We start from the raw sequence: 26,582 nt of genomic DNA, 5'->3' as shown, positions 1-26,582 counted from the left end.
AAGCATCTTTGACCGCGCTGTGTTCAAGAGACACCCCCCTCCCTTTTAAGAGATTCCATGATTTGTGCTGGTTTGGGCAAGTTAGCGTTTTTGATTAAATAATGAGGTTCTAAAATAAAGCCATTTCTGCTGGGTATGAGTCTGCTGCTGCATCTGTTGTGAGAGGAAGCTGGTGTCCACCTTGCAGGAGATGTTGCACAAGGTGCTGGAGCGAGGCTTGTTCCTTGTCCCCATCTCACCCTTCTCCATGTTTGCAAGGCTGGGTACAGGGAATGGCAGCGGCACCGCCTGTGCTGGCGCGTTTTGCACTGCAGTGCCTGGGCATTACAAGGGCTGAGCCATGCGGATGCAGGCAGGCGAGCGCCGCAGGCAAGGCTGCCTGTCCTCAGCTTCCTGGGTAAGTGGGTGTGCGCCAGCCCGTGCGGGGCTTATGCAATTGTGGACGGCGTCTGCTCGTGCACAAACAATATGAGGGGGCTGAAGCAAGTCCTCAAAAAGCAGGTTGAAATGTGTGCATGAATGCAAAAGACAGCCAAAGGCAGCAGGGCAGGCAGCCCGAATTTTCCATTAACTTGCAAAGCCACACGGGGCTGAAATTCAAGCGGGCTCTGGTGCTGCCCTTAAATTTTATTGCCTGCCTTATTTGCTGTCTTTACCGATCTTATCTGTAACTGCTTTTAAGGGCACATGTGACACCGGGCTGTGGAGGTATAAAAGACGCCAGTCCCTCCCCTGTCTTCGCCCACTGGTGGCCGTGTGGTGGACGCTGAGTGGCAGCACGGCCTCAGCTCATGTTTTGTGTGATGTGGGGAAGGGTTTAAGAGGCTTATGAAATCAGAGATGGGAGTTGGGGGAGTTTTGAACCCTGCGTGCTCTGCGGTTCCCCCTCCCTGGGGTCAGGAGGGGAAGGGAGCTGCGGGACCGTGGGCATCGCTGCTGCCCAGCACCAAAGAGTTGCTAGCCCCCAGCCCTGGGCAATCAGAGGGACTGCAGCTGCCACCATTCCGTGTCCCCTGGCCTCTCCATCCCCCTTCCCAGCCCCTCAGCAGCAAATCCCAGGCAGGAGCATCCCTCCCACCCCTCAGTGTTGCACTCCCCCCTTTACCCTGGTTTCACTGTGAGAAAAAGGGGCCGTTTCCCTTCCTGCATCCAGCACAGCTCAGCACCACAGGCAGCAACTCAGAGGCTGGCCAGATGGTTTATGGGATCTGCTGGGTCTGGGGCAGTATCCCAGGGAAGAGCGAGCATATGTGGAAGTCTGCTGCCATTTTCCACAATAAATCCCGGTGGGAACTGAATGTTCCCAGGTTGGGGCCGGAGGCAAACTCAGCGCTGCATTTCTCTGCTGATCTGTCCTTGGGACTTAATCTCAAATCTGTTATCACCACCCCCATCGAACACTAGGAGTCAGCGATACTGATTACAGCGGTTTTGATATCCCTTCCAGCTATTTTTTTCCCCCTGACCAGCTCGGGGTGGTTTCAGCCAATTCTTTTCCCCCATTAGCAACAGCGGTGGGTGGGTACCAGTTGCCTTGCCCTGGTTTTGTCGGGTATAAAGCTGGTGAGCCCCTCTCTGCCCCATCCCTTGCCCGGCAGGCACCACCAGCAGGGACCTGGGCAGGGGCAATGGCCGAGCTGCCAGTCCTGGAGCTGCCCGCTGCCCTGTCCCACTGCAGCGGCCGCTTCACCATCAGCACCCTCCTGGGCACAGAGGAGGGTGGCTGGGGTCCCTACGCTGCTGCCGAGGGGGCCGGCTGCGACAGTGCCCACCCCACCCACCTCTCCGGCAGCACCCTCTGCACCAGGACCTTCGGCTACAACACGGTGGATGTCGTGCCTGCCTACGAGCACTATGCCAACAGCAAGGGGGTGGGTGATGCCAGGAAGGGGAGGCCCTCGCTGGCAGACCTGCACTCCATCCTCAAGGTAAGGTGGGGCTCGGCCATGCTGCCAGCATCTCCGGCATCCCCTGGCCACGCTGCTGATGTCTCGTCCCTGCAATGGGTCCGTGGCATGGTGTTTCCTGCTTCTTGATGCCATGCCAATGTGCGCATCCCCAAGATGGTCCCAGGGAGAAGCCAGAGGGACAATCCAGCTGTGTGCTCAGCCAGAGCTGTCCCCCCACCTGCACCCCTCGGGGACGGCTGGCTGCCTTCAGCCCCGCCTGCCCTCACCTGCCTTCCCCTCGTCCCCACAGCCTGACCCGGGCTGCCTCCGCACGCCGGTATCCGACCTGCAGCGGAGCAATGGCCTGCCGGAGGCTGGGCTGGAGGAGGTGGCGGGGGAGCTGGGCAGAGCCCCCACACCAGAGCCCGTCCGCTTCGGATGGGTGAAGGGCGTGATGGTGAGTGCAACTTGTCCCACAGGGAGCATTGTTCTGCCTTCCCACCCCGCCCAAGCAGGGGCATGATGTATTTGCCCCTCATCATCACATTTTTCCTAATATATGTATTTTTCACAACTGTCTGCACTCTGAGCAATTCCCCTGCCCTCTGTGGCGGGTTAGTTTTCGCTCAGAGGAGCAGGAGAGCAGGCGTGGCCCCAGCCATTCCCAGCTGCCCACGTGCTGACGACGGGTCCCCTTTCTGCCCCCCCAGATTCGCTGCATGCTGAACATCTGGGGAGTCATCCTCTACTTGCGCTTGCCCTGGATCACTGCCCAGGCGGGAATCGGTGGGTGCCATGGTGCATTGCAGGCGGGATGATGGCCCCGGGCTCACTGTGTCTCAAAACACCTGGGTGGGGGGGCGGAAATGCCAGCAGCATTGAGCATAGGGTGATGCAGGGGGGTCTATGGGGCTAGGGATGCTCTATGGGGATGGGGGGGATGCGGGAACGAAGCGGTGCCCTCTCCCCGCAGCCCTCACATGGCTCATCATCCTGATGTCCGTGACGGTGACCACTATCACCGGCTTGTCTATCTCCGCCATATCCACCAACGGCAAAGTGAAGTCAGGTAGCGTGTCGTCCCCCCGCTGGCACAGCCTCCGGCCACCCCAGGGGGTCTCCTCCACCCTGCAGCTGCCCTGGGGATGTGAACTCCCAGCACGGGCTGCGAGGTGCAGGGGGGCCCCCCGAAAACGTGTGGGAGAGAGGAGGGGGAGACAGCTAACGCCACGGGGTGCTCCTGCCGCCTCAGGGGGCACGTACTTCCTCATCTCGCGGAGCCTCGGGCCGGAGCTGGGCGGCTCCATCGGGCTGATCTTTGCCTTCGCGAATGCGGTGGCCGTGGCCATGCACACGGTGGGCTTTGCCGAAACTGTCCGGGACCTGCTGCAAGTAAGAGAGCGGCTCTGTGTGTCCTCTGGGTCCTGTCCCCTCCATGTCCTCCACCCCCACCTCCTCCCTGCACAAGCTGCGTTAATTACCAACATTTGTGTTAACATTGGGCCACTGATAATCCACCACTGGCTGCTAAAACTTGTGGCGATCCTGGCGGTTTGGTAAGGTAAAGGGTTATTTCCACGTTGTGGACGGTTTCCCCTCCCCAGGAGCACAACTCCCTCATCGTGGACCCCACCAATGACATCCGCATCATCGGGGTCATCACTGTGACAGTGCTGCTGGGCATCTCCCTGGCCGGCATGGAGTGGGAGGCCAAGGTAACACTTGCTTCTTCTGCTCACCTTGTTCCCTTGGGCTGATGAGAGCCATCCCCGCAGCCCACCAGGCATCCAAGGAGCAGAGGATGCCTGTAGCTCCCCAAAAACAGGCAAGGGTTTCTCCTAATGAGTTTTTCACCATCTCGGTGCCCAAACCCCAACCCCTCAGCTGGCTCTTTCTGGTCTGGCAGGCACAGATACTGTTTTTCCTGGTCATCTTGGTTTCCTTCATAAATTATCTGGTGGGGACAGTGATCCCAGCCACCGCCGAGAAGCAAGCGAAGGGCTTCTTCAGCTACCGAGGTGGGTCCATCACGGATTGGGGTTATGCTCAACAGGTCCAAGCACATCGCTGGAGACCAGCTCTTTGCTGCTGTTGGGGGAGAAGTTGCTATAGGAAGATGCTCCTAGCTGAGAGATGTCATTAAAAGCACGTTGTCTTCCTCCCACGGGTTACCTACTATCAGCAGTGTGCCTCCATCCAGCGCTGAGATGCTTCAGCTAGGAAAAAGGCAGCTGGGAGGCCCCAATGCTTCTCCTCTGCTTCCTTCCTAGCCGACATCTTTGCCCAGAACTTTGTGCCCAGCTGGCGTGGACCTGAGGGCTCCTTCTTCGGCTTGTTTTCCATTTTCTTCCCATCGGCAACTGGCATTCTGGCTGGGGCCAACATTTCAGGTGACCTGAAGGTGGGTTTTGACTGTTGCTGCCAGAGCCGGTGTTTCGCAGGGCTTAAGCTCTGTTTTCCCCAGGGCTTTGGTTTTGGTCCAACCTTTAGACCTTATTTTATTTCTTCTGGAAACTTTGGGGAAGGCTCAGCCAGGAGATGCTCTGCGGCTTTGTGTTGCAATGAATTAAAATTCCTCTTGTATAGTAGCCACAATTAAAATGCTATTTTAGCAGTGCTGCAGGAAAGCTGTCTTACATCTCTCTGACTTCCTTGGGCAGGATCCCGCCATGGCCATCCCCAAGGGCACCTTGATGGCCATCTTCTGGACCACCATGTCTTACCTGGTGCTTTCCGCTACAATTGGTAAGCAGCACGTCGCCGGGTGGGGCCCCCCCCTGCCAAAATGGGTGGCCTGGGAGGATGCAGGTGGTGGGAGCCAGGAGCAAGCCGTGGATGCCAGCACCAACACCCCGGGGCGAGCGCCACAAGTGCCAGACCTCATTCCTGCTCCCATGGGGGGCAAAGGCCTCCTGGGCGGGCAACGCAGCTCATGGCATTGCTCATAGCCATCATGCAGTGGGGCAGCCCTATGGCAGGGACTTGGGGGATGTCGCAGGCAATGGGGACGTAGGGCTGGGTTGCGTGAAACTGCGGAGAGATGCCAGCCCCGTTCCAGCCCTGTCAGAGGGCTGCTGGGATGGCACGCGTGCAGGAGGTGAGCGGGCGCTGAGCGGGCGCTGTGTGCCCCCCCAGGCGCCTGCGTGGTCCGGGATGCCTCGGGCAGCCTGAATGACAGCGTGGCAGTGGGCTCGCCGGGCTGCGAGGGACTGGCCTGTGGCTTCGGCTGGAACTTCACCGCCTGTGCCCAGCAGCAGAGCTGCCGCTATGGGCTCAGCAACTACTACCAGGTGCTGCCTGGGGCCATCGCTCTCCCTGGTCCCTGCTCCTGGCTGGGTTTGTGCTGCAAGGGATGGGTTTCCCGGGGCAGCCCCATGCCCAGCATCCCCCCAGCATCCTGGGAGGCACCCGTGCTGTTAAAGCACCCATGTAACGGGGATGCACCGGGGAGCATGTCTTCATCAGGCTTTTGGACGGGGCAGGACTTCACCGCCTGGATAATGTTGATGGAAAAGCACTGAGGGCAGCAGGATGGGGCCCAGGGGCCGGAAATCGCTTAGGGCCAGGGTGGAGGTTGATGCGCTGGGGGTGCTGGGGTTCCTGACTGCCTGGTTTTCGGGCAGAGCATGAGCATGGTGTCTGGATTCGGCCCCCTCATCACAGCAGGGATCTTTGGTGCTACCCTCTCCTCGGCACTGGCCTGCCTTGTCTCAGCCCCCAAAGTCTTCCAGGTGAGCGGGTGGTGTGTCTGCGTCCCCCAGCTCCTGTCCCCGAGCCCGGTAGCAGGTGATGATCCTGGGCACGCGCTCAGCGCTGCGGGGCTTTGTGGCCATGAGCAGCCCCGGAGCGAGGAGGATGCTGCCATCGGCGAAAGCGCGAGGCCAGTTCGGCCCTTGCTCTTACGGGTGCAAGAGCCACCACAGCACTGCCATTCCACGTCCCCGGCAAAGCCCACCATCCCCAACGCGTCTCTCCCTGCAGTGTCTCTGCAGGGACCAGCTCTACCCTCTCATAGGCTTCTTCGGGAAGGGCTACGGGAGGAACAGCGAGCCCATCCGTGGCTACATGCTCACCTATGTCATCGCCGTTGGCTTCATCCTCATAGGTAGGAGCTTGCTGCCCCAGCATCCTCCTCGTGCCCACCGCCAGCCGGGTGGCTTGGTCCCCACCAACAGCTCACTCTCCTCCTCCTTGCAGCTGAGCTCAATGCCATCGCCCCCATCATCTCCAACTTCTTCCTCTGCTCCTACGCTCTCATCAACTTCAGCTGCTTCCACGCCTCCATCACCAACTCCCCAGGTGGGCCGTGCCATGCTATGCCGTGCTATGCCATGCAGCAGGCGGCTCCCCGTCTGGCTCCCCGTCCCGGCAGCAGCCGCTATGTGTGTTTGCGTGCAGGCTGGCGACCCTCCTTTCGGTATTACAGCAAGTGGGCCGCGCTCTTTGGGGCCACCGTCTCAGTGGTGATCATGTTCCTGCTGACCTGGTGGGCGGCCCTCATTGCCTTTGGCATCGTCATCTTCCTCCTGGGATACGTCCTCTACAAAAAGCCGGGTGTGTGGCAGTAACCTGGCACCGGCGATGCCCCAGGAGGTGTCTGGCCCTGTTGCTAATCCATCTTCCTCATGTAGATGTCAACTGGGGCTCCTCCATGCAAGCCAGCTCATACAACATGGCCCTCAACTACTCAGTGGGGCTGAGCGAAGTGGACGAGCACATCAAGAACTACAGGCAAGGGTGGCTTGGCGCAGTGCTGGGCATGGAGGGAGGGGGATGCAGAGCCAGCTGCCGCCACTGGCAAACCCAGGCTCATGTCCATAGCCAAATCCTCACCACCATCCTCAGTAACTGTGAGCTTCGGCAAAATGTGTCTTTCTCCAAAATCCCACGTCTTTGCCGTGTGGGCAGTGGTGGAAAGCAGGGCAAACCTTGCCTTCCCCATACCAGGCAGACGCAGATGCAGATGCACTGGTCTTGTCTGATATAAAAAGACCAAAGAGTGAGGCTGGACTGTCAGCCACATGATTTCGTCTCATGCTAAAGATGCTCCCTATAGTTGCCACTGGCCAGGCATGGGAGAAGAGACACGGCTCATTCTGGAGGGGCTCGGTGCCTCCAAAGTACCAGCCTTGGCACCCTTTTCCCTCCCTGCCTGCAGACCGCAGTGCCTGGTGCTGACTGGCCCTCCCAATTTCCGCCCGGCCCTGGTGGACTTTGTGGGGACGTTCACCAAGAACCTCAGCCTGATGCTCTGCGGCAATGTGCTGATCGTGAGTCACCTGCAAGAGCCGGTTGGTTCCTTGTCCTGGGGGCTCCGGCCACCCATGGGCAGGGGGCTGGGAAATGCAGATGCATCCTGGTGGGCTCACGGGGTGGGGATTGAAATGTGCCCATTTATGTGCCGCTGGATGATGAAATGTTTCATCTGGAAGCCTCTCCAGCTTGTTATGCAATATTGATGAAGCACCAGGAGGTCCCTGTGAGCTAATGGCTTCCCCTTGCCAATTAATTGCCGAAGAAAAGATGCGGAAGGACGAGGCGGTTGCTCAGAGGACAGGGGTGGTCCTGCAGCCCTGAAGCCTCAAGAGCAATTGGGACGTAGTACAGCAAATGCCAGCTCATCTGCAGCCATGGGACTGCTGGCACTGTGTGCATTGGCTGTTGACTCCCAAAATTCACTGGTTTTCTTGCTGTGATTGCAACCTTCCATGTGGGCACTGGTTAAATCCAAGTCTTGCCAATGAGGGAAGAGAGGAGCTGGAGGTCCTTGGTGGCAAGACCACCAGCTGGAAGGGGCTGCCTGTGCCTGAGCCCCTGCCCCTGCTCCCCCCCAAGGGACCGCGGAAGCAGAAGATGCCGGAGTCCCGGCTGATGGCAGATGGCCACACCAAGTGGCTTATGAAGAGGAAGATCAAGGCTTTCTACACGGATGTGGTGGCTGAGGATCTGAGAAGTGGCGTCCAAATGCTCATCCAGGTAGAGCCACCCTCAGCCATTGACTGTCAGGGTCCCTCCTCTTCCATGATTGTGAGGGGGGCTCTGACTGCCCTCCCTGATCTCCAGGTACCCCCCTTTGCATCACTCCCCTGTGGGCTGACACCACCTGCGTCCGTCTGTCCCTGCAGAGGGGTCTCATGGGAACATCTGTCCATAGGCTGCCGGCCTTGGGAAGATGAGACCCAACATCCTGGCGCTGGGCTACAAGAGGAACTGGCGGACTGTGTCCCCACAGAGCCTGGAGGACTACGTGGGCATCCTGCAGTATGGTCATGCTGGCTCCTCCTCCCCCTGGGGACGCTGGCACCCAGCGGTGGCCCCGTGTTTGGGTGTGGGGATGCTGCAGCCATGTGTGCAGGGTTCGGACGGGCTGGCAGTGCTGCCCGACATGAGCCGGCCACCATTAACTGCCTTCTCCTCCCTCCTTCCAGTGACGCCTTCGATTTCAAATATGGCGTGTGCTTACTGAGAATGAAGGAAGGGCTGAACGTTTCCCACGTGATCCAGGCTCATGGTAAGCAGTTTTGGGTAGCTGGGGATGCTTGTAGATGTGCCGGAGCTGTAGGACGTGCCAGATGGCACCGTGTCTCCAGGCAAAGGTCACAGTCCTGGTGGGACATCACTCCTGGGCTGGGACCGAAGGGGATGGGGACACTGGGGTGCTGCCCTGCTGCCTGTGCTCTTCTCTTCCCTCCCCAGTTAACCCCACATTCGAGACAGCAGAGCACCCCGAGGAGAATGGCACCAGTGGCAGAGCAACCCCAGGTTTGTCCTGGCTTGGGGCCACCTAGAGCAACCCCAGCTCCAAGGATTATTTTTGAGGATCTAGGTTTGCAGGCAGGGGCACAGGTTTTGAGCTGTGAAGGGGAGCAGGGCTGGGGCCAGGAGGAAGCGGTGCCTTTTCCCGCAGCGGGTGGTGCCCCTTGCCGACGCCAGGACCCTCTTGCCCCAGCAGCGGACCCCGCCACGTTGGCTGGCGAGCAGCAGGCGAGCACTGTCTTCCAGAGCAAGCAGGGCAAGAAGACCATCGACATTTACTGGCTCTTCGATGACGGAGGTAACCTTCACCGTTGGCTGCTGCAGCTCTTTGCTGGCTGGCTGTCCAGTTAATGCAAACCCAGCACCTCCATCGCGGTGCTCAGGAGGGCTCGGTCCTCACTGAATGGTGCCAGGGCATCCCTAGCATTTGGCGTCAAGAAAGCGCTGGTGAGCCCATGGGGTCACTGCAGCTGCATCTCCCATGGGGTGTTTTGCGGGCAGGTCTCACGCTACTCATCCCCTACCTCCTGGGGCGCAAGAAGCGGTGGGGAAAGTGCAAAATCCGGGTGTTCGTAGGTGGGCAGATCAACAGGATGGACGAGGAGAGGAAGGCGTAAGTGCTGGCGGCCGCTCGCACCCTGCAGCCCCTCTTAGCCACGTGGCCACCACCACTGTCTGCACAGGCAGGTGGCAGGAGCCGCTTCACCCCCCAACCCCCCCCAGGCTTTGCTGTAACGGGATCTGTGGGCTCCGACCTGGCTGCTTTGCCTTGCTCCTCCAAAAATCAATGGGATGGTGGGGTGGGGAAAACCTAAGTGCAAACCGAGGACAGCAGCAGGGGTTTCTGCTGGGACGGGTGCCTGCTGGAGCCACCATGCTCTGCTCATTTTTGGAAAATGTGTCCTTTTCCCTCTGGCAGGATTGTCTCTCTGCTGAGCAAGTTCCGCCTTGGCTTCCATGAGGTCCACATCCTCCCCGACATCAACCAGAAACCCCGGCCAGAGCAGTAACTGTCCCCCTCCTCTTCTCCCCCTCCCCAGCACCCCCAAACCCACCTGGACCCCCTTTCCTGGCACCATCTGCTTGTCTTGCAGCATCAAGAGGTTTGATGACCTGATCGCTCCCTTCAGACTGAACGATGGCTTCAAAGACGAGGCCACAGTGAACGAGATGAGGCAGGGCTGTCCCTGGAAGATTTCTGATGAGGAGGTCGATAAAAACAGAGCCAAGGTAGTGCCAGGGGCTCCCGCAAAGGGTCTCCTGCTTTTGAGACAAAATTCAGTATTTTTGGAAACAATTATTTTGCATTTGTCAACCCTCTTTGCTCCACAGTCGCTCCGACAAGTGAGGCTGAACGAGATTTTGCTGGATTACTCGCGGGATGCAGCCCTCATAGCCATGTAGGTGCCAGCAACTCCCTCGCGCCCATTTCTTGCCCCATGGAAATGGTCCCTCTGTATGTTCCCCCCTGCCCTGCATGGGGAGATCCTGGACAGACAGCCCAGCACCGCGGTGGGGTAGTGCAGCACTGCGGGGAAAGGCCCTTGGAGGGCACCAAGGGGTCCGGCCCAGGTCCCATCAGGGGGGAGGACGGGCCGTTGCCCCTTTTTAGGGAAATAACCTGCAAATTAGCACGGGACTGGGAGATGGGCTAAGGACAGAGCTTGGCTCGGCAGGGCAGCTGGAGGGGGCTGCGCTGGCTGTGCCTCACCCGGCCCCTCGCTGCCACCGCAGCACGCTGCCCATCGGCAGGAAGGGTCGCTGCCCCAGCTCCCTCTACATGGCCTGGCTCGAGACCCTCTCGCAGGACCTGAGACCCCCCGTCATCCTCACCCGAGGAAACCAAGAGAACGTGCTGACCTTTTACTGCCAATAAAGCCTCCTGGATCCCTGCTGACTCGGGTTGTGAATTTTTCAGGCCAGTTTTGATCTCAGAGTACACTCGTGGGGTCTGGGGGAGCAGCGAAGGCGTGTGGTCACCAGCTCTTGGGAAATGCCCACTGCATGCAGCTGCCACCCTCTTAGAAACTCATTTTGCCGATCTCAATCTATGCAGGTTGTATATAGCTATAAAGCAATGCACGCATAGTGCAGGGGGTGCTGCAGCCCTGAGTTTGGCTGGAGCTGTGCAGGTGAGGCACAGGGTCCCAGGTGGAACCGTGCCCCATCCCGAGAGCAGCAAGGGGACAGTGGGACCCCACGGCCACTCCCTCAGGAGAGCCTGAACAGTGCACAGGGACAGACCCACAGCCCTGGCAAAGCCACCGTCTCAGGGTGAGAACCACCCCAGGGGGATGGGAGCAGGTCAGCACCAAGCCCAGGCGCTGCAGCAGCCTTGCGTGTCCGCTCAGGGACGGGGACTCCCGGCCTCGAAACAGGCTGAGCCCATCCCCAACAGCCGAGCAGCAGCGAGATGTCACCTCGGGCTGTGATGCCTGGCCGCAGGCACACATCCAGCTCCTAACAGAGACAAAATTGACCACCAGAACCGGGACATTTCCTGGTGCAGATGGCCCCGGGTGGGAGAAACCTGTCCCGTGCAAGACAGAAGCAAGGTTCATTTCCAAAAGCACAACCCAGGCCCCCTTGTCACCCTGCAGGAGAAACACACAACTCCGTTCACCTCGATCTTTACAGACTTTACTGATAATCACCACCAGGATTAGAAGTATCAGTAGAAAAATAAAATTTACAGAGTTTTCTATCATACAAAGATTTGTTCATGACAGCCGCAGTTGTTAGCGAGATAGGAAGTCGGGCGGTATCTAAATCAGCCCAGCACAGAGGATGTTCGCACACAGAAAGCAGGGCCACGAGTCTCAGCTTGAGTAGCGATGTTTGTCCAGGGCAGGCAGCTTCTCTGCAAGGTGTTTCCTTGACCAACACTCCTGGCTGGGCTCCCTGGCCAGGGGTTCACAGCACTGCCCAGCCCGGGACACTTCAGCGTTGACATTTTTGCAAGCTCTTCGCAGCTTTTGGCAAGTTTGACTGAGCGAAGCCTACCGACACCTGCTGAAAACTGAAGGAATTCCTCCACTCGCCTCACTCAGGATGCAGAACACAAAGGGAAGACCAAACTGATGTGATGAGAGGGAGGAAACTACTGGTAGTGACCGATCCGGTGCATCAACTCAGAGCTGCTCCTCCTTCCCATGTGGATCTGGTTTTACCAGAGAGGGAGGTCAGGAAGGCAGCCAGGGGAGGGGAGGGTGCTCTGTGAGTACCGGGGTGACACAAAGGACTCTCCCCCAGTGCCAATACCTGTCAAGACAAGTCAGCAGCTGATTGTTCACCTTTTATGCAAGAATTCCCTGAAAATTTCACGGTGCCTGGGCACAGAGAGGCACCACCGGCTCCAACCACTCAACTTCCAAATAGTGGCCGAGCTGCCAACTCTTCAAGTGGAGCAGAGCACGCCCCAAAACAGACTTTGGGAGATCACAATGGGTAGAAAACAGGAGGTTTTCAGTTTGCCCAGCACCAAGTGATTTTATTGAGCGATTCTTTTTTCATTCGTTCTGAGCTCTTAACAGCCCTGATTCATCCCCTGCGTGCCTCAGCCTCATTACTGCAGAGGAACCATCGTTGTGCCGTAGCACATTGATAAAGTGCTTTCCCAGTTGCAATCAGCTTAGTTCTTGCTACTGAGGGATGCCAGGCACCGGGGCAGGGGGAAAGGGGAGCACAGCGGGTGCCCAGGACACTGGTTTCTAGTGTCACCTGAAAGGTAAGGCCAGACCCACCCAGTCTAAGTCTCACGAGGGACTTTTAATCCATTCAGGAAAATGCAGGATAATTCACATGAATTAAACCAGGCACTCCAGACACACGCTGTGTATGCAGCCATTTGAAATAAGAGGTGGGAAGGGGGAAAGACATCTAGAGAAATCATTATTCCTGCTTTTTCACTGGGGGCAGAAGCAAAGAGGGAAGGAGAGGCCCAACCTTCCCCCAGGGGATGTGGTGGTAGGAAGACAGGCTCTCTACAAGCAGCACAGCACATGGGGCGCTCTGAAGATCCAGGGTTTAGTATACATTATACTTCTTGGACCTCACCCACCTAAGGAGAAGGATTCACATTAAAGTCTTTCCTAAAATGCACAGCTTTATTCCCTGAATTAACATGGGCTAAAATTTAGAGTAATCTCAGCAAGTAGCTCCTGAAGAACACCCCTCTCCATCAGCTGTCAACAGACCACTCCAGAAAAGTTAGTACATAGAAAGAAATTCTTTTTCATGATAAACACATGGCTCTGTTGAGGGTTGTTTCAGCACAGAGGACATGGGTTCACAGAAGATAACTGGCCTTACGAAATGTTGCAGGTACAAAAGGCGAGCTGGTTTGGAAACCTAAAACACAGATGGGACGTGTCCTGGGAGGCTGGACACAGACGACGCCTCCCCTCGGCAGCCCACATGACTGTCAGGTGGTCATAAACAAACAAGGACCACAGCAAAGCCACGGGGCTGGCTACACCACTCAGCCACACTCTTGGGGTTCAACCTCAGCTTCCCCAACGGCCCCAAAAAACCAAGCCCCCAGAAAGCGCCCAGCTAGCTACCCGAGAGCCCTAGCCACATAGCATGCCTCTGGGCAAGAGGGCGGACCTAAGAGTTAGTTAAAAGTCACTTAAAACAAACTAAAACAATTCATTAGAGGAGACCATACTGCCTGCCAGTAAGGGTTGGTTCGGGGCTATGTTCACGCAGCTTGTCCCTGATGGACACGGGAATCACCCAGGCTCTTCCTGGGACCCTTGCAGGCATCTCACCCACCGGCACACTGCAGGCTGGATGCCGAAAACACAGCGTGCTCCCTGCCTCCACACCCAGGAAGCCCCAAGTCACGACAACCCAGTGCCGGCCGTGCCGTTCTCACCAGCGCAGTCACCAAAGCAGCAGCATGCTGAATTTTACATAAGCCGGTCAGCGATGTTTACATATCAGTGAAGACACCCAATTCCACCACACCAAGGTAAACATGTTCAGCAATTAAAAGAATGGAGAAGTTTAAAAATATGAGTCTCCTTCAGAGCCTGAGAAGCAACAGTGCATGCTCATACATGCCCTGGGATTTCTAGCGTGGGCAGCGGGGGCATAGTGCCCGTTCAGCTGTGCTTTGCCTCTCAGGCAGAAGGTACACAGTGCCTGAAGAGCTTCACCGTAATAAAATTCACAAAAACAGCGATCTTTTTTATGCTGGTTATTTCCCCTGACACAGCATTCATAGTCACAGCTCTTGGCCACAAATTTGTACTTTCATCCATCTAAAATGATTTTTCCTTCTGCTGCTCCCAAATTCATTACAACCAAGACCTGGTATTAGAAAATTGGGGCCAGGAAGAAAACAAATTAAATTTCTCTTTTAAAAAATTCACATTAAAAGAGCTTCAGGTTCACTGCAAACAAAGCAGCAAGAGGTCGAAGCATTAAGTGAGCTCTGAAGACATCACATAACTCTGTAGTACTGTTTCTACCCCAGAACAGCCCATGTCACATCTTAGTTACATCCTGTTGCTACAATTCAACACTGGTAAGGGTACGTGGGCCTCCTCCTCCGGAAGCCCTTTTCCTATCCTCCAGAGAAATAAAGTTTCACTTGGCACTTAATGTTACCAAAAAGTAACAAAAATCACAATTTTAAGCTTAATTTCAAGCCAGCTGGAGGCAGGAGCAGGCCTTCACCTATCCTTTAACCAGTGGAGAAGCACACGCCGAGGCATGCCTGGAGTTGCACTCCCTCGTGATTTGTTTCAGAGACAGCGCAGGCAGCAGATCCTTTGCTCTTCCTTTGATTTGGGATCTCTAGCGTCTGAAGAAGAGCTAGAGAGTGGCTAAAATGCGTAGAAATGAAACCACCACCACGCAGAAGGTCTGGCCCACTCCTAAAATGAGGGCTTCAAAGGGAATCATTTTTTTCCCCGCAGCTCTGTAAACTCCAGCAATGGCAGCACCTGTGGAGAGGAGAAAAAGCTGAAACATGAATGTGTGACAGCCACCGTAAGATATACACTGTTGCACCACAGGGCCAAAGGGGGACACCTCAGAGAATCTGAGACTGGGGCAGAGAACAGTGGGGTCTCCAGGAGAGGGCCCTGAACCCCTGCGCACTGGCTGGCAGAAACACCGGACTGGGTTTACCATGACAGACCTCAGCCAGTAACCAATGCGTGCTGGTGTCAATGGGTACACTGGTGGGAAACTCTGGTGAGGCCTCCAGAAGGTGCAGAGGTTGGGGTGGTTTTGGACATACTCTCGTCACAAGGTCCTCTATACCACAGCCCACAAGCTGCAAATATTACCCAGTTTTGGGTACAGACACCAAACCTGTAAGCGTTTTTTCTCCCAGTGCTCAGAAACCTGAAAGCCTACCTGGCTCTGCACCAGACAGGCATGTTTGGTACTCGACAAAGGGCTCGATAGGTGGGACGGCCCAACACTTTCAAACATGGGGCAAGGGGAACACAGCCAAAACATTCATGTCCTCTCTACCCCGGGGAATGCCGCGGTTCGACGCACTCCTGAAGGCAACCTCTGATCACTACAGTCGGTATTTTGGAGCATCTACCGTACTTGTCAGGATGCCGGCAGTAATGGGTCCCACGATGCCCATCAGCAGGAGGCTCACGGACATGAACCTGCCGTACTTGTGATGCCTGAGCGTGAAGAGCGCTAGCAAAGCTGCCGGGACGTGGAAGGAGAGGGAGGAGACGAGGGCCCACAGGAAGACGCCATACCACATCTCTGTGGAGAGAAGGGCCGTGAGGCAGGCTCGGGGCCCGCAGGCCCCCAGCGAGGCCAAGGGAGGCGGAAGCGGAGGGTGGGCCCCGCTCCGAGCAGGCCCCGCAGCGGGGAGGGTACCTGGGAAGGTGGAGAGCGGGCTGGAGTAGGTGGTGGTGCCGTTGCCCACGCGGGGCACCAGGCGGAGGCTGAGGATCTGCTGCAGGAGCCCCCCGCCACCGCCCGGCTCTCCGCCCTCCATCCCCTCTCCGGCCCCGCCGCCGCCATCCGCCGGCTCCTCTTCCGCCCGCCCCCTTCCGCCCGTTCCAGCCAATGGGAAGCGTCGTACAGTGACAGGCAGTGCTCTTCGCCAACCGCCGCTCGCCGAGGGAGCGTCCGAGCAGCCGGGCTCCGTCTCCGCTCCCGCGCTGCCATGGGAACGGCTGTCGGCCGCAAAGAATGCCGGGAGCCCCCTCGCAACGGAAGTCGCCCACGGCGCTGGAGCGGCGCCATTGGCGGGTGCTGGAGAGGCGCTCTAGTCCGCTGGCTGCTCTCGTCGCTGCTCCCCGTGCTCGGCGCCGCCTCAGAGGCACAGCCATCTCCCACCCCGCTAGGGGGCGCCCCGGGACAGGCGGCGACGCTCTGGGCGGCGGCGGGCGCGCGTGAGGCGGAGGCAGCGGCAGAGGCGGGTGTAAGGCGAAGCGGCGGCGGGGCCGGCACCATGTCGGGCTCGGAGGAGTACTCTTCGGCCGAGGACGAGGACTATGTGCCCTCGGGTGAGCGGTGGCGGGCGGGGGGGGGGGTGGCGGCGGCGGTCCCGGTGCTTACCGGCTGTGCTCGCAGGTGCGGAGTACAGCGAGGACGACGTGAGCGAGCTGGTGCGGGAGGAGGCGGCGGACAGCCCGCGGCCGCCCCGCGGCAGGAGGAGTCCCCGCCGCCCCACCAGCAGGTACGGCCGCGGAGCCGCCCCCGCTTCCGCACCGACGCGGGTTCCCGGGTGGGAGAATCCGCGTTAGCTCTGCCCGGCCCGGCTGGGAGCCGCCTCCGCCGGTGCTCGTTCCGCCGGGCGCAGCGCTGTGGGGCTGAGAAATGCTTTTCTTCGTTCCGGTTTAACCTCAGAGGCAGAGATATCCTCAGCCTTGAAAGACACCGTGCCTGGAAACCCGCCCCAGGAGCTACTTATATTCCTTTTAATAAGTCTTTTTAAGTACAAAACACTTTTCGGTGTCACATATATATAGTTTATTTAAAATTAGTTCCTATCTTGCCCAAGTTCTCCCCTCATGGTTCCTGCAATATCCCAGAGTCCATTATATACTTACAGATACAGGCACACACGTGCCAGCCCACTTCAGGGGACTGCCTGCTTCACTCTCACGGTGTTTTCTGAACAGCATCATCTTTTAATTAAGTAGCTTCACCCCCAAGATTAGGGGGAACCTCCCAGGTAGAATGTCTTAGTGAGAAAATGAAATACTGTGTTGCTTCACCCATGCTTATAGTTCAGCTCTGGAATAGTGTTGCAGCACCTCAGTATATTTCTTTTTTGCATCTGCTTCCAGGAAAAGGAAGAAAGGAGGCCTCCTGCTTGAGATAGATGAGAAAGAGGAAGAAAAGGCTCAGCAGAATGAAGAGGAGGAAGAGGAGGAGGAAGTGGATAATGTAGAGCAGGTGGAAAGAAACAGAGAGGAAGAAGAAAAAAAGAAAGAGGATGCTCTTTGGGCCAGTTTCCTTAGCGATGTGGGACAGAAACCCAAAGCGGGGGCTACCACACAAGTGACGCAAGCTAAGAAGGTAATGGGGGCCTGGGCCTTCACCCAGAGAGTGTGGGAAGGGCCTGAAGCTTTAAAGCACAGTGTTGGTTCTAGCTGGTACCTAATGTCAGTCAGAGCCGGGAAGAGGCTGGGTTCACCCCTGCTCCATCTGCTTTGTAAGCTTGGATCCCCACCGTGGGGCAAACTCTAAGCTGCTGGTTTCCTTCCAACTGGGGAGGTCTGTGATCTGGCAGTGCTGCTTTTGGAGCTGCTTGTCAGCATCTTGGAGTGTCCCACGGAGCCCTGTTGGCCTCTGTTTCTGGTCCTGGATTTGCTTTGTGACACAGGAGCGCTACAATGAGCTTCAGTCCGCGTTGTGCTTGTGGGCACAGCTCTCCCCTGAGGCTTGTGCCTTTCCTGATGCTCAAAAAAAAAAGGAAACTCTATGTGTGTGAATGGGGAAGCAGAAGAGACCTTTGCTGATATCTCTGTGCCTTGCCCTTCATCCTCGTACAGTAAGGGGGTCTGGAAGATGCTGCACGTTGGGATGGATATTTGTAACAAGAATGAATCTAGCTTTCTGTAGTTTTCTTTATAAGCCCCATTAACATGCTCTCGCTCTCTGTCTGCAGAGGTTTTCTGTAGAGAGAATTCTGTGTGTAATCAGCTATTTAAAAGGATTTGGTTCTTAATAAAACCAAATGCATGTATTTGCCTTGCAAAACCTTTCACACTGAAGGTGGTAGAAGGGAAGAAGGTACCAAAATTGACCCTCTGTTGCTAGGATTGTCTTTTTTTTTTTTTTTTGAGTGGTCAGCCAAAGAAATATTTTGTAACAAAAGTCTGGACTCTTGAATCAGTGATGTCTGGTTAGTACAGTTCTCTTCACTCTCTGAAGTTTCTTTCTACAACTGTTGGAAGCAGCGTAGTTGTGTAATCTTTGCTTGCAACCTTTAGTAGAAGAGTCCTTTAATCTGAAGCCTCCTGCTTCTCTGCACCTCAGTTGTTACCGGCTGAACAGCTGAGATGGTTACAGGTAGAATTAGAGAGAAGGAGAGAGGAGAAGTTCTCTTCTGAGCAATTCTACCCTTATGGTTAGATTGCTAAAACATGAGTGGTCTTTGAAAGTTCTTCCATAGCCTGGAATAACTTATGGAGAGATGCAGTTCCTCTGTTCTCTTTGTGAACTTCTTAAATTGGACTTAAGATGTCTGCTCGAAGATCTCTGCAGTGTGTGTTTGATTTAGAGCAAGAATTTTGGGTTTTGTTTTGATTATTTATAGGGTCTGAGTTTTTTATGTATGCTGTTAAAAGCTGTGGTTGTGACTGAGTAAATTAAGAGGCGTTGTTGACAAATAGCTTAATAAAGATATTTCCCCCTCAAATTAAAGAGACGTTATTGACAAGTAGCTTAACATCTTCAGGGTTCTCTATGAAGATCAGCCTTGCTTTCCTGCTGGTGGGTTTTGTTCCTCTATATTCTCGAGTAAAAATAAACCTATTTCTGTGTAATCCACCCTGGCACCTTTACTGCCTGGTAGTGCTTAGTTTGGGAGAACTGAGTCTTCAGGCTTTTGCTTGCTTTCTGAACCACAGCAGTGTATTCTTGCTCCTTTCTACATTTAATTACAATTTCACTTCTCATTTTGGGTCTGTTTGGATCCTTGAGCTCCAATGGCAGCCTGGAACAAAAGCGGGGAATTTTCTTGTGGTGGCCAGGGACGTTTGTTTCCTTTTTCTTGTCGGTGGGTGATTTGCTTTGACCAGCCAGCCTAAATTGCAGTGCTACCTGAGGTCTGTGTTTGGGTCCTCAGCCCCTTGGAGTGATAATTTGGCTTGGCTCCACAAATACATTGTTTTGCTTTCTCTTTTGTATGTTTCACAGGCTGAAGAAGAGAATGGCGGGAACAAGCTTCAGGAGAAGCCAAAAGATTCAGGAAAAGTGACAATCACCAAAGTGTTCGATTTCGCTGGTGAGGAAGTCAGGTAAGCTGGCAGATGTGATGTCTGCTGCGGGCTCAGAGCAAACTGGGTGCTGCTCTTCTGCTGGCAGGCTGGAGATGTGCTGTGAAGCACGGTGTATCTTCTCCTTTTTCCTTTACACTTTTTTTTTATCATGAGCACATACAGACCTCAAGGAAAACGAGGCCAAGATTTTTCTGCCTGAGGGCTGCAGAGTATCCTTATATGCAGACCTCAGTCTTTGCTCAACTTCAAAATACGCCTGTAAATTCACTTAGGCTTCCCCATCTGGACAGTGTTTAAAATGGTTGGCAAAGCTTCCTGGTGGCACTGCCACTGTGAAGGTTGAGACAAGGAGAAGAACCGTTTATGGCCCCACAGGGGTGGCAGTAATGCATTTTATTCCTTCAGTCTAGTCCAAGCCCTGTGCTGGGGGCAGGATATTTGCTGTCACTTTCCCTGGTGGTGTGCACAATCCACTACAAAGATCTGCAGACAGTAAGAGGTGTTTTGCTGAACGGACTAATAGCTGAGTGCTTTTACCTCGGAAACAGCTGCAACAAAGGTGATGGGCTAGGTAAAATCATCCTTCACGCTAAGTTTGGCTTGCAAGATGCCTCTCAGGATGTGCAGCAAAGAGGGGCAAGCATTCTATAAACGTGTAAGACGAGAACTGAGGGGCCTGGGTGAACCCACTTGAAATCTGAATGCACTGTGACGTTGTGGTTATTACCGTGGTGTATTTTTTTTATATGTAGTTGTAAACCTGATTTTGTCAGATGAGAATTTTGCCTCTATTTTGTGTGACAGCAGAGGGCAGCAGTTCCCAGCAGTAACACCCACACTACCTAAATCTGGAGGAGGAAGCAGAGAGCAGGGGCTTCCGCTGCTCTTGCTTTTCATGTCAGCACTGCTGCCTGAGCTGTTTGAAAAATCTGAGGAGAGCCATGAGTCATAGTAGCGACTTTCCTGTTTTCCTGCACTATCCGGGATGTAGGAATACCCTTCATTCACTGAAGAAATGGCAAAGAACTGTACCACTGCAGCTTTTCTGAGAGAGAGTATCTGTCATACCCTTTCTAAGAAGGAAAGGCTAAGTCTTCCCCGTGGAGAGATAAAAATCTGTAGCAGAATTACAGACAGAAATTTTGTGTTCTGATGGACACTCCCCTCCTCAGCTGCCAGCTTGTTTGTCCCTGATTTTCCTGTGGTGGTTTTTTTTTTTTGGTTCAAACGTGATGTCCTACCAGGTGAGAATGGATGAAGCTATAGGATCGCAGAGCTGTCATACAAATTCTTGTTGGGTTCTGACGTATCAGCAGATGGCATACAGCAGAACTGTGTTCCTGGTGCTTTGGGGTTGCATGAAATCAGCATGCAATCTTATTTGGAGTCTGGACATGTCCACCTGTGTGTTGTAGGTGAGTGTCATGTCCTAACATGAGCACAGAAGTGTATCACTAAAGGAGGGGGTTGATTTACAGGGAAGCTTGCCTTGTAGGCTTACTTCAGAACATGAGTCTTCCACTTCTGGAAAGGAAATTTTTTTTTGTGCAATTTTTGTGAAGTAGGACTCTTTAAAGTAGGGAGCTAGTGAAAATGTCTGCCTTGAAGCTTCTTGTTTACCTGTATGAAAAGAAGCCCCATATAATTATGATTTAAGCATAGAATTACTCGGACGTTGGTCTGATTCTGGCATTCTAGATTTTGCATGGTGGTTACCGATTAGCTTTACCAGTGCTGGTCTTGCCTTTATTGGTAATATTACTTGGAGGGGTCGGAGAAACTTTCTCTGTCCTTCAAAAAGTGTCTTGCCTTATGTGAACAGAACTTGTCCAGGGCTCCTAAGGTGCTGAGTTTGTGCTTTTAACATCAGTATCTTATCTGTAGGTTTTTAATAGCTATAGCTAAGTTAGATAAAGGCATATTTTTCTGCACCAGCTGCTTTTCTAGTGTCCTTTGTACTGCTCAGTACTGACTGTTTCCCTTGGGGAACTGCAAAGGAACTGATACAAGTTTCTACTAATTTTTGATCAAATAGGCAAAGGCTGGAGCCTGGGTGACAGTAAGACTGTAATCCTGCAAACCACCAAGGCTAAAATATTTTTGTTTACAGCAGCCGTTGTATCAACAGGTTACAGAGCCAGCAACAGAAAGTTTGCAGCGAGGTTTGGAGGACTGTTTTCTGCTGGTGCCACAGTTACAACATGCTACTTTCTTTAGCTGTTTGATAACAGAAAAAATCCTTCAATGCTTTTTGCCCCCTTGATTTTTGTGATATTCAAAGCTGAAGCTTTTGTGTTGTTCGCTACATCTTGCATGTCTAAATGTGTTACATTGTTAGCTGTGGGTAGGATATAAGGAGTTATTACTGCTTACAGCTACTGGTACTTTCCTGTAGCGGCAGTAGGTGAGGGCCAGAAGGATGCTTTTTCTTTAGAATAGCGGGAGGTTGTCTTTGCACGACCCTAACATCTGCAAATGCTCTCTGAATACCAAACACTGACTTCCTTGCCTGGGGAAGCAGCTGACAAATTGTTGGTTACAAAAGCCAATATACGGTAGTTGTGTGTGTGCATTTCTGGACTGAAAGAACTGAAATGAGAGCTGTCTGTTGCTTTCCTTTCTAAATGGTTTGAGGCTACTTTTGAGCATTGCTCTTTTGAAAGCTTGAGAAGAATTTAGATCAGTATTTAAGCACAGATAGATTCAGGGCACAAATTTTGACAGTCTGCTCACTGAAACTCTTAAGAGAAGATTGTTTAGCCCTGATCTTACGTTGCAGAACAATTTATTTTCTCCTGTAAGAGGACAGTATAATCTCTATTCTATGGTTAGAGTAGCAGAAGTCTCTTGAAAGAAATCTCCAGCTACAGGGCTATGCTAGAATAGTGAAAGACCTCCTCTTTAAGCTGTCAGCTCCCCTATAGGTTATTGTTGCACTTAATGTCCGTTTTGATTAGTCTGTGCTTGTAGCAGTTGCTAATCATAGAGTTGTTTAGGTTGGAAAAGACCTTTAAGGTCATCAAGTCCAACTGTTAACCTAGCTCTGCCAAGTCCACCACTAAACCATGGCCCCAAGTGCCACATCTACTCATCTTTTAAATGCCCCCAGGGATGGTGACTCAACCACTTCCCTGGGCAGCCTGTTCCAATGCTTGACAACCCTTTTGGTGAAGAAATTTTTCCTAATATCCAGTCTAAACTTCCCCTGGGGCAACTTGAGGCCGTTTCTTCTTGTCCTATGGCTTCTTACTTGGGAGAAGAGACCAACACCCATCTCATTACAGCCTTCTTTCAGGTAGTTGTAGAGAGTGATAAGGTCTCCCCTCAGCCTCCTTTCTCGAGGCTAAACAACCCCAGTTCCCTCAGCTGCTCCTCGTAAGACTTGTGCTCTAGACCCTTCACCAGCTTTGTTGCCCTTCTCTGGACACACTCCAGCACCTCAATGTCTCTCTTGTAGTGGGGGGCCCAAAACTGAACACAGTATTTGAGGTGTGGCCTCAGCAGTGTTGAGTACAGGGGGACAATCACTTCCCTACTCCTGCTGGTCACACTAGTTCTGATACAAGCCAGGATGCTATTGGTCTTCTTGGCCAACCCAACACCAAACAAGCCAGAAATAAAGCTGCAAGCAAAATAAATTAAAATGACTACGCCTGCTATGTTTTAATGTTAATGTTGCAGCTATGCATTAGATTTGCTCAAAGTATGCCTGCAAAATGGGCTTCTCGGGTAACTCAAGCACCTCCTTGTATTACAAATCACCAATTACCAAATAAAGAATTAAATTGAGTGGCTTTTAATTTTATAAAATACATAGTATTTTAGTATTTAGTATTACTATTAGCAATATTAGCAATATTTAGTATTACCTTGTAAAACCGAAGCTGTTGAATCCTGGAACTAGAAACAATCTTTAACTGATTTCTGTTTTCCAGTTGTGCCTGTTCTGTCTGCCTTTCATTCCTCCCTGGTGTTAAACAGATTAGGAACAGCAGGTGACTGTCACCCAAATGGCTGTAACTGTGGGCAGTGGGAGCTATTTGCAAAGGGAGTTCAGCATCTAAATGGAAGTTCAAGTCATTTGTCACAGGCAGAGGAGATTGAAGCCCCTTTGAAGCCTCTGGTTTATGAACTTGCCTCGTGCTGCAGGACGTGTGGTTGCATTAATGGGGAATTGCATCCCTTGTGCTAGGGTTTATCTGTTGCAAAATGTAATTGCTGTATGTTGAGGCTTGTTTTCTCTTTGGCAGTCCAAACTACTTTGGCGCTTGGCTTTCTTTAAACCACTGCTGGACTTTGTGTGTCAAAATGGTTCTTCTGTGCTCCTTCCATGAAAGTCAACTTTGTGTCCATCCAGGACTGCAGCAGAATGCAGCTCACATACATGGAGCTGGCCCAGCCCCGTGGTGTCAATCACAGTCAGCATAACAACGTGTGGGAGAAGAGCAAAGTCGGCTCATTGAATGCTAGCAGGAGTAGGTTTTAGTTTGAAACATCTTCTGTATACCTTCAATTGGCTTGTGGGAGGCAAAACGAAGTTGAGAGGAGTAATGGTATCTGGCTTGGGTGCTAATTCAGGAATGGGAGGCCTGTGTTCGATGCCCTGCTTTATTCATACATTACAAATTCCAAGTAAAGGACTCAAAACTAGAAGCTTTGTATTTCTGTGCATATGTGCTTTGTTCATGTGGTTTAAATCCAAAGCTTTACACACTCAGGTTATTCTTCTGGTGGGAATGCTTTCCTGGTATGGCAAAACTGGTATGTGCTGCTTCAGTGACGCTCAGCCACTTCCCTGTGTATGTGAACAAAGCAGCCAAGCCAAAGCAAGGCCATAGTAGGGCTCTACTCTCCATCTGTCACTGGGGAGAGCCCTGCTCTTTTCCTGAAATCTGGCAAGGCGTTCCTGTCACAGCTCCCTTTACTTTCCCACAAGGCTGTCTTCTCCAGCAATGCCAGTTTTTGTGGTCCAGAAAGACTCCCAGCATGCTGGGCGATGGCCTCAGACCTCTGCACTCTGGTCCTTTCCTGCCCAGTCCTCGCTGCTGGTAGGTAGCAGATAGCTAACTTCTCAGAGGCTTGGTGGCAAATAGCTAACTTGTTGGAGGCAATTGCTCCTGACTCCTGGAGGACTTGTGGATTAGATTTTGCATTAACCCTTGAGTCTTTTTCTCAAGCATCTTTGCTGTACTTGCATGCTCTGAACGTGTTTCTTTCAGCACTCACGTGTCTGGCAGGTGTTCCTATGATGTGAGTAATTCTTGGCTTCTCGCCACATCTGGCGCCAGAATTGTCATGCAAGCTGCATGGCTGCTGGCGGCATGCTGGACCTGGATCCGTTTAGAAATGTTTCAGGAAGAGGTTTCAAGATCTCCTCTCCATGTCTGCAGCATGAGCTCCCTTCTGCTGTCTAGATGCTGGGATAAGCGAGTGCAAAGGTCCAGCCAGTAGTTTCTTGCATGCTGCGTGTCTTCCTCCTGCCGAGCAGCTGATAAGTGCTGAAGGCATTATTCTTACTGCTATGTCAGAAATTGTCGGACCACAGAGCCCTAAACCTGAAGCATTTATAGCCAGGGAGCTGGGCATTTACTATGGGACTTTGCATAACGGGTAAATGTTTGTCCAGTAAACTCTTCGGTTACTTTCATATTTGAAGGCTGAGCAGATGGGTGAGATTTTGCTGAGTTTGACTGAAGCTCATCTTCTCAGGTTGAGCTTGGTAATCTTTATCTGCTTCTTAAGTGCCTGTTTCCTGACTAATTCAGGCTGCTCCTGAAAGTATTCTTCAGTGTTTGCCTGATTAAAGCTTACTGTTGCTTTGAAACTCGGTGCTGGAATGCCCATGTTTGGTGAGGCAGCAAGCCCTGCACAGTGCTCTTGCTGGGAGAGCTCTCAGCTTAAATTCACAGCTGTAAAAATCACCTGACTTATGGTGGTCTTTTTTTCTTGCTCCAAGGGACAGATGATGACCCAATTCCATGGATATTGTTTGCTTTTTTAGATTGCTTTTAGGTGGGTTTTAATAAGCCATTTAGTCCAGCGGTATATACAAAGGAGCAGGAAGCTCTGTTGTGTGTGAAGTCCTTGAAGGCTTTACAGATGTAAAGAGGGAAAATCCTTAGCTTTCCTACAGAACTTTCTCTCCATGCATCTCAAAGCACTTTTTAAGAAGTGTTGTTGTTCCCCATCTGGGAATATGAACACTGAGGCATGCCAGAGTTGATGACATCCACCGATTCACTGGGGCTCCGGGATCTCATGGCTCAGGATACCCAGGGATCCAAGCTTCACTCGTGCATTGCATGTACCAAATCAAACTAGGAAGGGCCAGTGCCAAACACACTGGACAATAAGCAGCATCATGCTGAGTATGCGACTTGCTGCTGGATATAATGAATACTTAAAAGATCATATAGTTTCTTAGAAGGAACTGGGCAAACTCATGTCAGAAAAATTTGTCTGGGCTGTTATATGTGAGACGTGAGCTCCATCTCTGGATAAGGGCTCCCTGCCATTGACTCTTGTAGGAGACCAGATGTGTGACTGAGAGTAGCCTCTGGTCTGCTGCAATGTGACTGCTTTTATTTGTGTGTCCACCGTGCTGTGAGGAAACAAGTTGTGCTGGCTACGTGTACTGAGCAGAGTTGAGAGGCAGCTTGTATTCTAGGTTAGGGAAGATGATGGTTCACAGTGTGGCTGTAGCATCTTAAAAGCAAAATACAAAGCTTTAAAGATGTACATAAAGTATCTGATTAATAAACAAATAGTTATAAAATTAAATTGTTGTAGTAATTATGGGGGTGTATACTGGCTGAGGTTGATATTTCATCTGCCACAGCTGAAGTGTGGGGTGAAAGAGAACCAGATTTTCATCTGTTACTGTTTGTAAATGGTTATCATCTAGGATGTGCCTGGAAAAAAACCTCATTACTCATTCTGTGTTGCTGCTTCACAGGTTTTCAGCCTACCTTAAGGATTCAAGAACAAAAGAGTATTCAGAGGAGATTGTTCTTAAGTTCCAACTTAAGGACCTTAAGCTGGACCTTAAGTTGGATCAGTGGGTTTTGGTGGTGAAATTCATCACCTTTTGAGCAGGAGAAGTAAAGGTGAAGCGAGGTGGCTGAGGGCAGGCTCTTGTCAGGAGGCTTGCCTGTGCTAATAAACGCCCTTTGTTGGCAGATAGTGCAGATCTCCTTTGTACAAGAATGCTGTTGATGATGGGAATTGTGCGGGCAGGGCTACAGGCCATGTCCAAAGTTTCTTTTTTTGGTGTCCCACGGAGTCCTCAAGGTCAACAAAGCCTTTAACTTAGGCCTGGTTGAGTAGGGTGGTGAGGTCTGAGCCCAGTCTGTGGTGTTAGCTGGGCTGATGGACTCTTCACCCTGGTGACTCAGGACAGCTGTGCAGAGCTGGTTAAGGACTGATTTATTCCCTCACAGCAAGGAGAAGTGCTGACCTGTGCGCAGCAGAGCTAAGGTTATAATTCAGTTCTCTG

The 26,582-nt window shown here is 52.8% G+C and overlaps 3 protein-coding genes across 5 annotated transcripts in view; 2 read left to right on the top strand and 1 right to left on the bottom strand.

The window, feature by feature from the left end:
- Positions 1-1,628: 1,628 nt before the first annotated feature.
- Positions 1,629-10,521, top strand: SLC12A3 (solute carrier family 12 member 3). 2 transcript variants are annotated; one of them, XM_072872382.1, is made up of 27 exons: positions 1,629-1,928; positions 2,200-2,346; positions 2,600-2,675; positions 2,863-2,958; positions 3,142-3,281; positions 3,494-3,604; positions 3,796-3,907; positions 4,160-4,290; positions 4,550-4,634; positions 5,025-5,179; positions 5,513-5,620; positions 5,871-5,994; positions 6,087-6,188; positions 6,288-6,443; positions 6,521-6,620; positions 7,048-7,159; positions 7,725-7,865; positions 8,044-8,150; positions 8,318-8,400; positions 8,586-8,651; positions 8,775-8,780; positions 8,842-8,943; positions 9,147-9,258; positions 9,565-9,651; positions 9,740-9,875; positions 9,978-10,045; positions 10,380-10,521. In XM_072872382.1, exons 1-27 carry the CDS (start codon positions 1,629-1,631, stop codon positions 10,519-10,521), a joined length of 3,105 nt encoding a protein of 1,034 aa, XP_072728483.1. The 2 variants fall into 2 exon arrangements, with proteins under 2 accessions (XP_072728483.1, XP_072728484.1); XM_072872383.1 differs by lacking the exons at positions 8,586-8,651; positions 8,775-8,780 and having other exon boundaries at positions 1,629-1,988; positions 2,263-2,346.
- A 748-nt stretch (positions 10,522-11,269) lies between these two features.
- TMEM170A (transmembrane protein 170A) lies at positions 11,270-15,660 on the bottom strand. Of its 2 annotated transcripts, none has more exons than XM_072872953.1 (3): positions 15,507-15,660; positions 15,214-15,389; positions 11,270-14,599 (listed from the first exon to the last, which is right to left on the bottom strand). In XM_072872953.1, the coding sequence occupies exons 1-3, from the start codon at positions 15,625-15,627 to the stop codon at positions 14,555-14,557; spliced, it is 342 nt and encodes a 113-aa protein (XP_072729054.1). In that variant the 5' UTR covers positions 15,628-15,660; the 3' UTR covers positions 11,270-14,554. The 2 variants fall into 2 exon arrangements, with proteins under 2 accessions (XP_072729054.1, XP_072729053.1); XM_072872952.1 differs by having other exon boundaries at positions 15,219-15,389.
- A 206-nt stretch (positions 15,661-15,866) lies between these two features.
- The window catches only part of CFDP1 (craniofacial development protein 1), a 68,659-nt gene continuing 57,943 nt past the window's right edge, over positions 15,867-26,582 (top strand). The window contains exons 1-4 of the mRNA XM_072872829.1: positions 15,867-16,141; positions 16,209-16,314; positions 16,928-17,159; positions 19,005-19,105. Coding sequence (XP_072728930.1) covers positions 16,087-16,141; positions 16,209-16,314; positions 16,928-17,159; positions 19,005-19,105 — 494 coding nt within the window. The 5' untranslated portion in view covers positions 15,867-16,086. The remainder of the gene's footprint in view (positions 16,142-16,208; positions 16,315-16,927; positions 17,160-19,004; positions 19,106-26,582) is intronic.

This window comes from Ciconia boyciana, chromosome 9 (genome assembly GCF_034638445.1).
Source record: "Ciconia boyciana chromosome 9, ASM3463844v1, whole genome shotgun sequence".
Taxonomy (NCBI): Eukaryota; Metazoa; Chordata; class Aves; order Ciconiiformes; family Ciconiidae; genus Ciconia; species Ciconia boyciana.
The sequence above is the reverse complement of the archived record's forward strand: the minus strand, read 5'-3'. Positions and strand labels throughout refer to the sequence as shown.

What these genes read in the sequence shown, in the direction of transcription:
- SLC12A3 (XM_072872382.1), top strand. Translation starts at nt 1,629, where the DNA reads ATGGCCGAGCTGCCAGTCCTGGAGCTGCCCGCTGCCCTGTCCCACTGC. An exon ending in CAACGGCAAAGTGAAGTCAG is followed by an intron (nt 2,959 to 3,141) that starts GTAGCGTGTCGT and finishes CTGCCGCCTCAG; the next exon opens with GGGGCACGTACTTCCTCATC. An exon ending in CAGCCCCCAAAGTCTTCCAG is followed by an intron (nt 5,621 to 5,870) that starts GTGAGCGGGTGG and finishes CTCTCCCTGCAG; the next exon opens with TGTCTCTGCAGGGACCAGCT.
- TMEM170A (XM_072872952.1), bottom strand. Translation starts at nt 15,627, where the DNA reads ATGGAGGGCGGAGAGCCGGGCGGTGGCGGGGGGCTCCTGCAGCAGATC. An exon ending in CCCGCTCTCCACCTTCCCAG is followed by an intron (nt 15,390 to 15,506) that starts GTACCCTCCCCG and finishes TTCTCTCCACAG; the next exon opens with AGATGTGGTATGGCGTCTTC. An exon ending in TACTGCCGGCATCCTGACAA is followed by an intron (nt 14,600 to 15,218) that starts GTACGGTAGATG and finishes TCCTCTCCACAG; the next exon opens with GTGCTGCCATTGCTGGAGTT.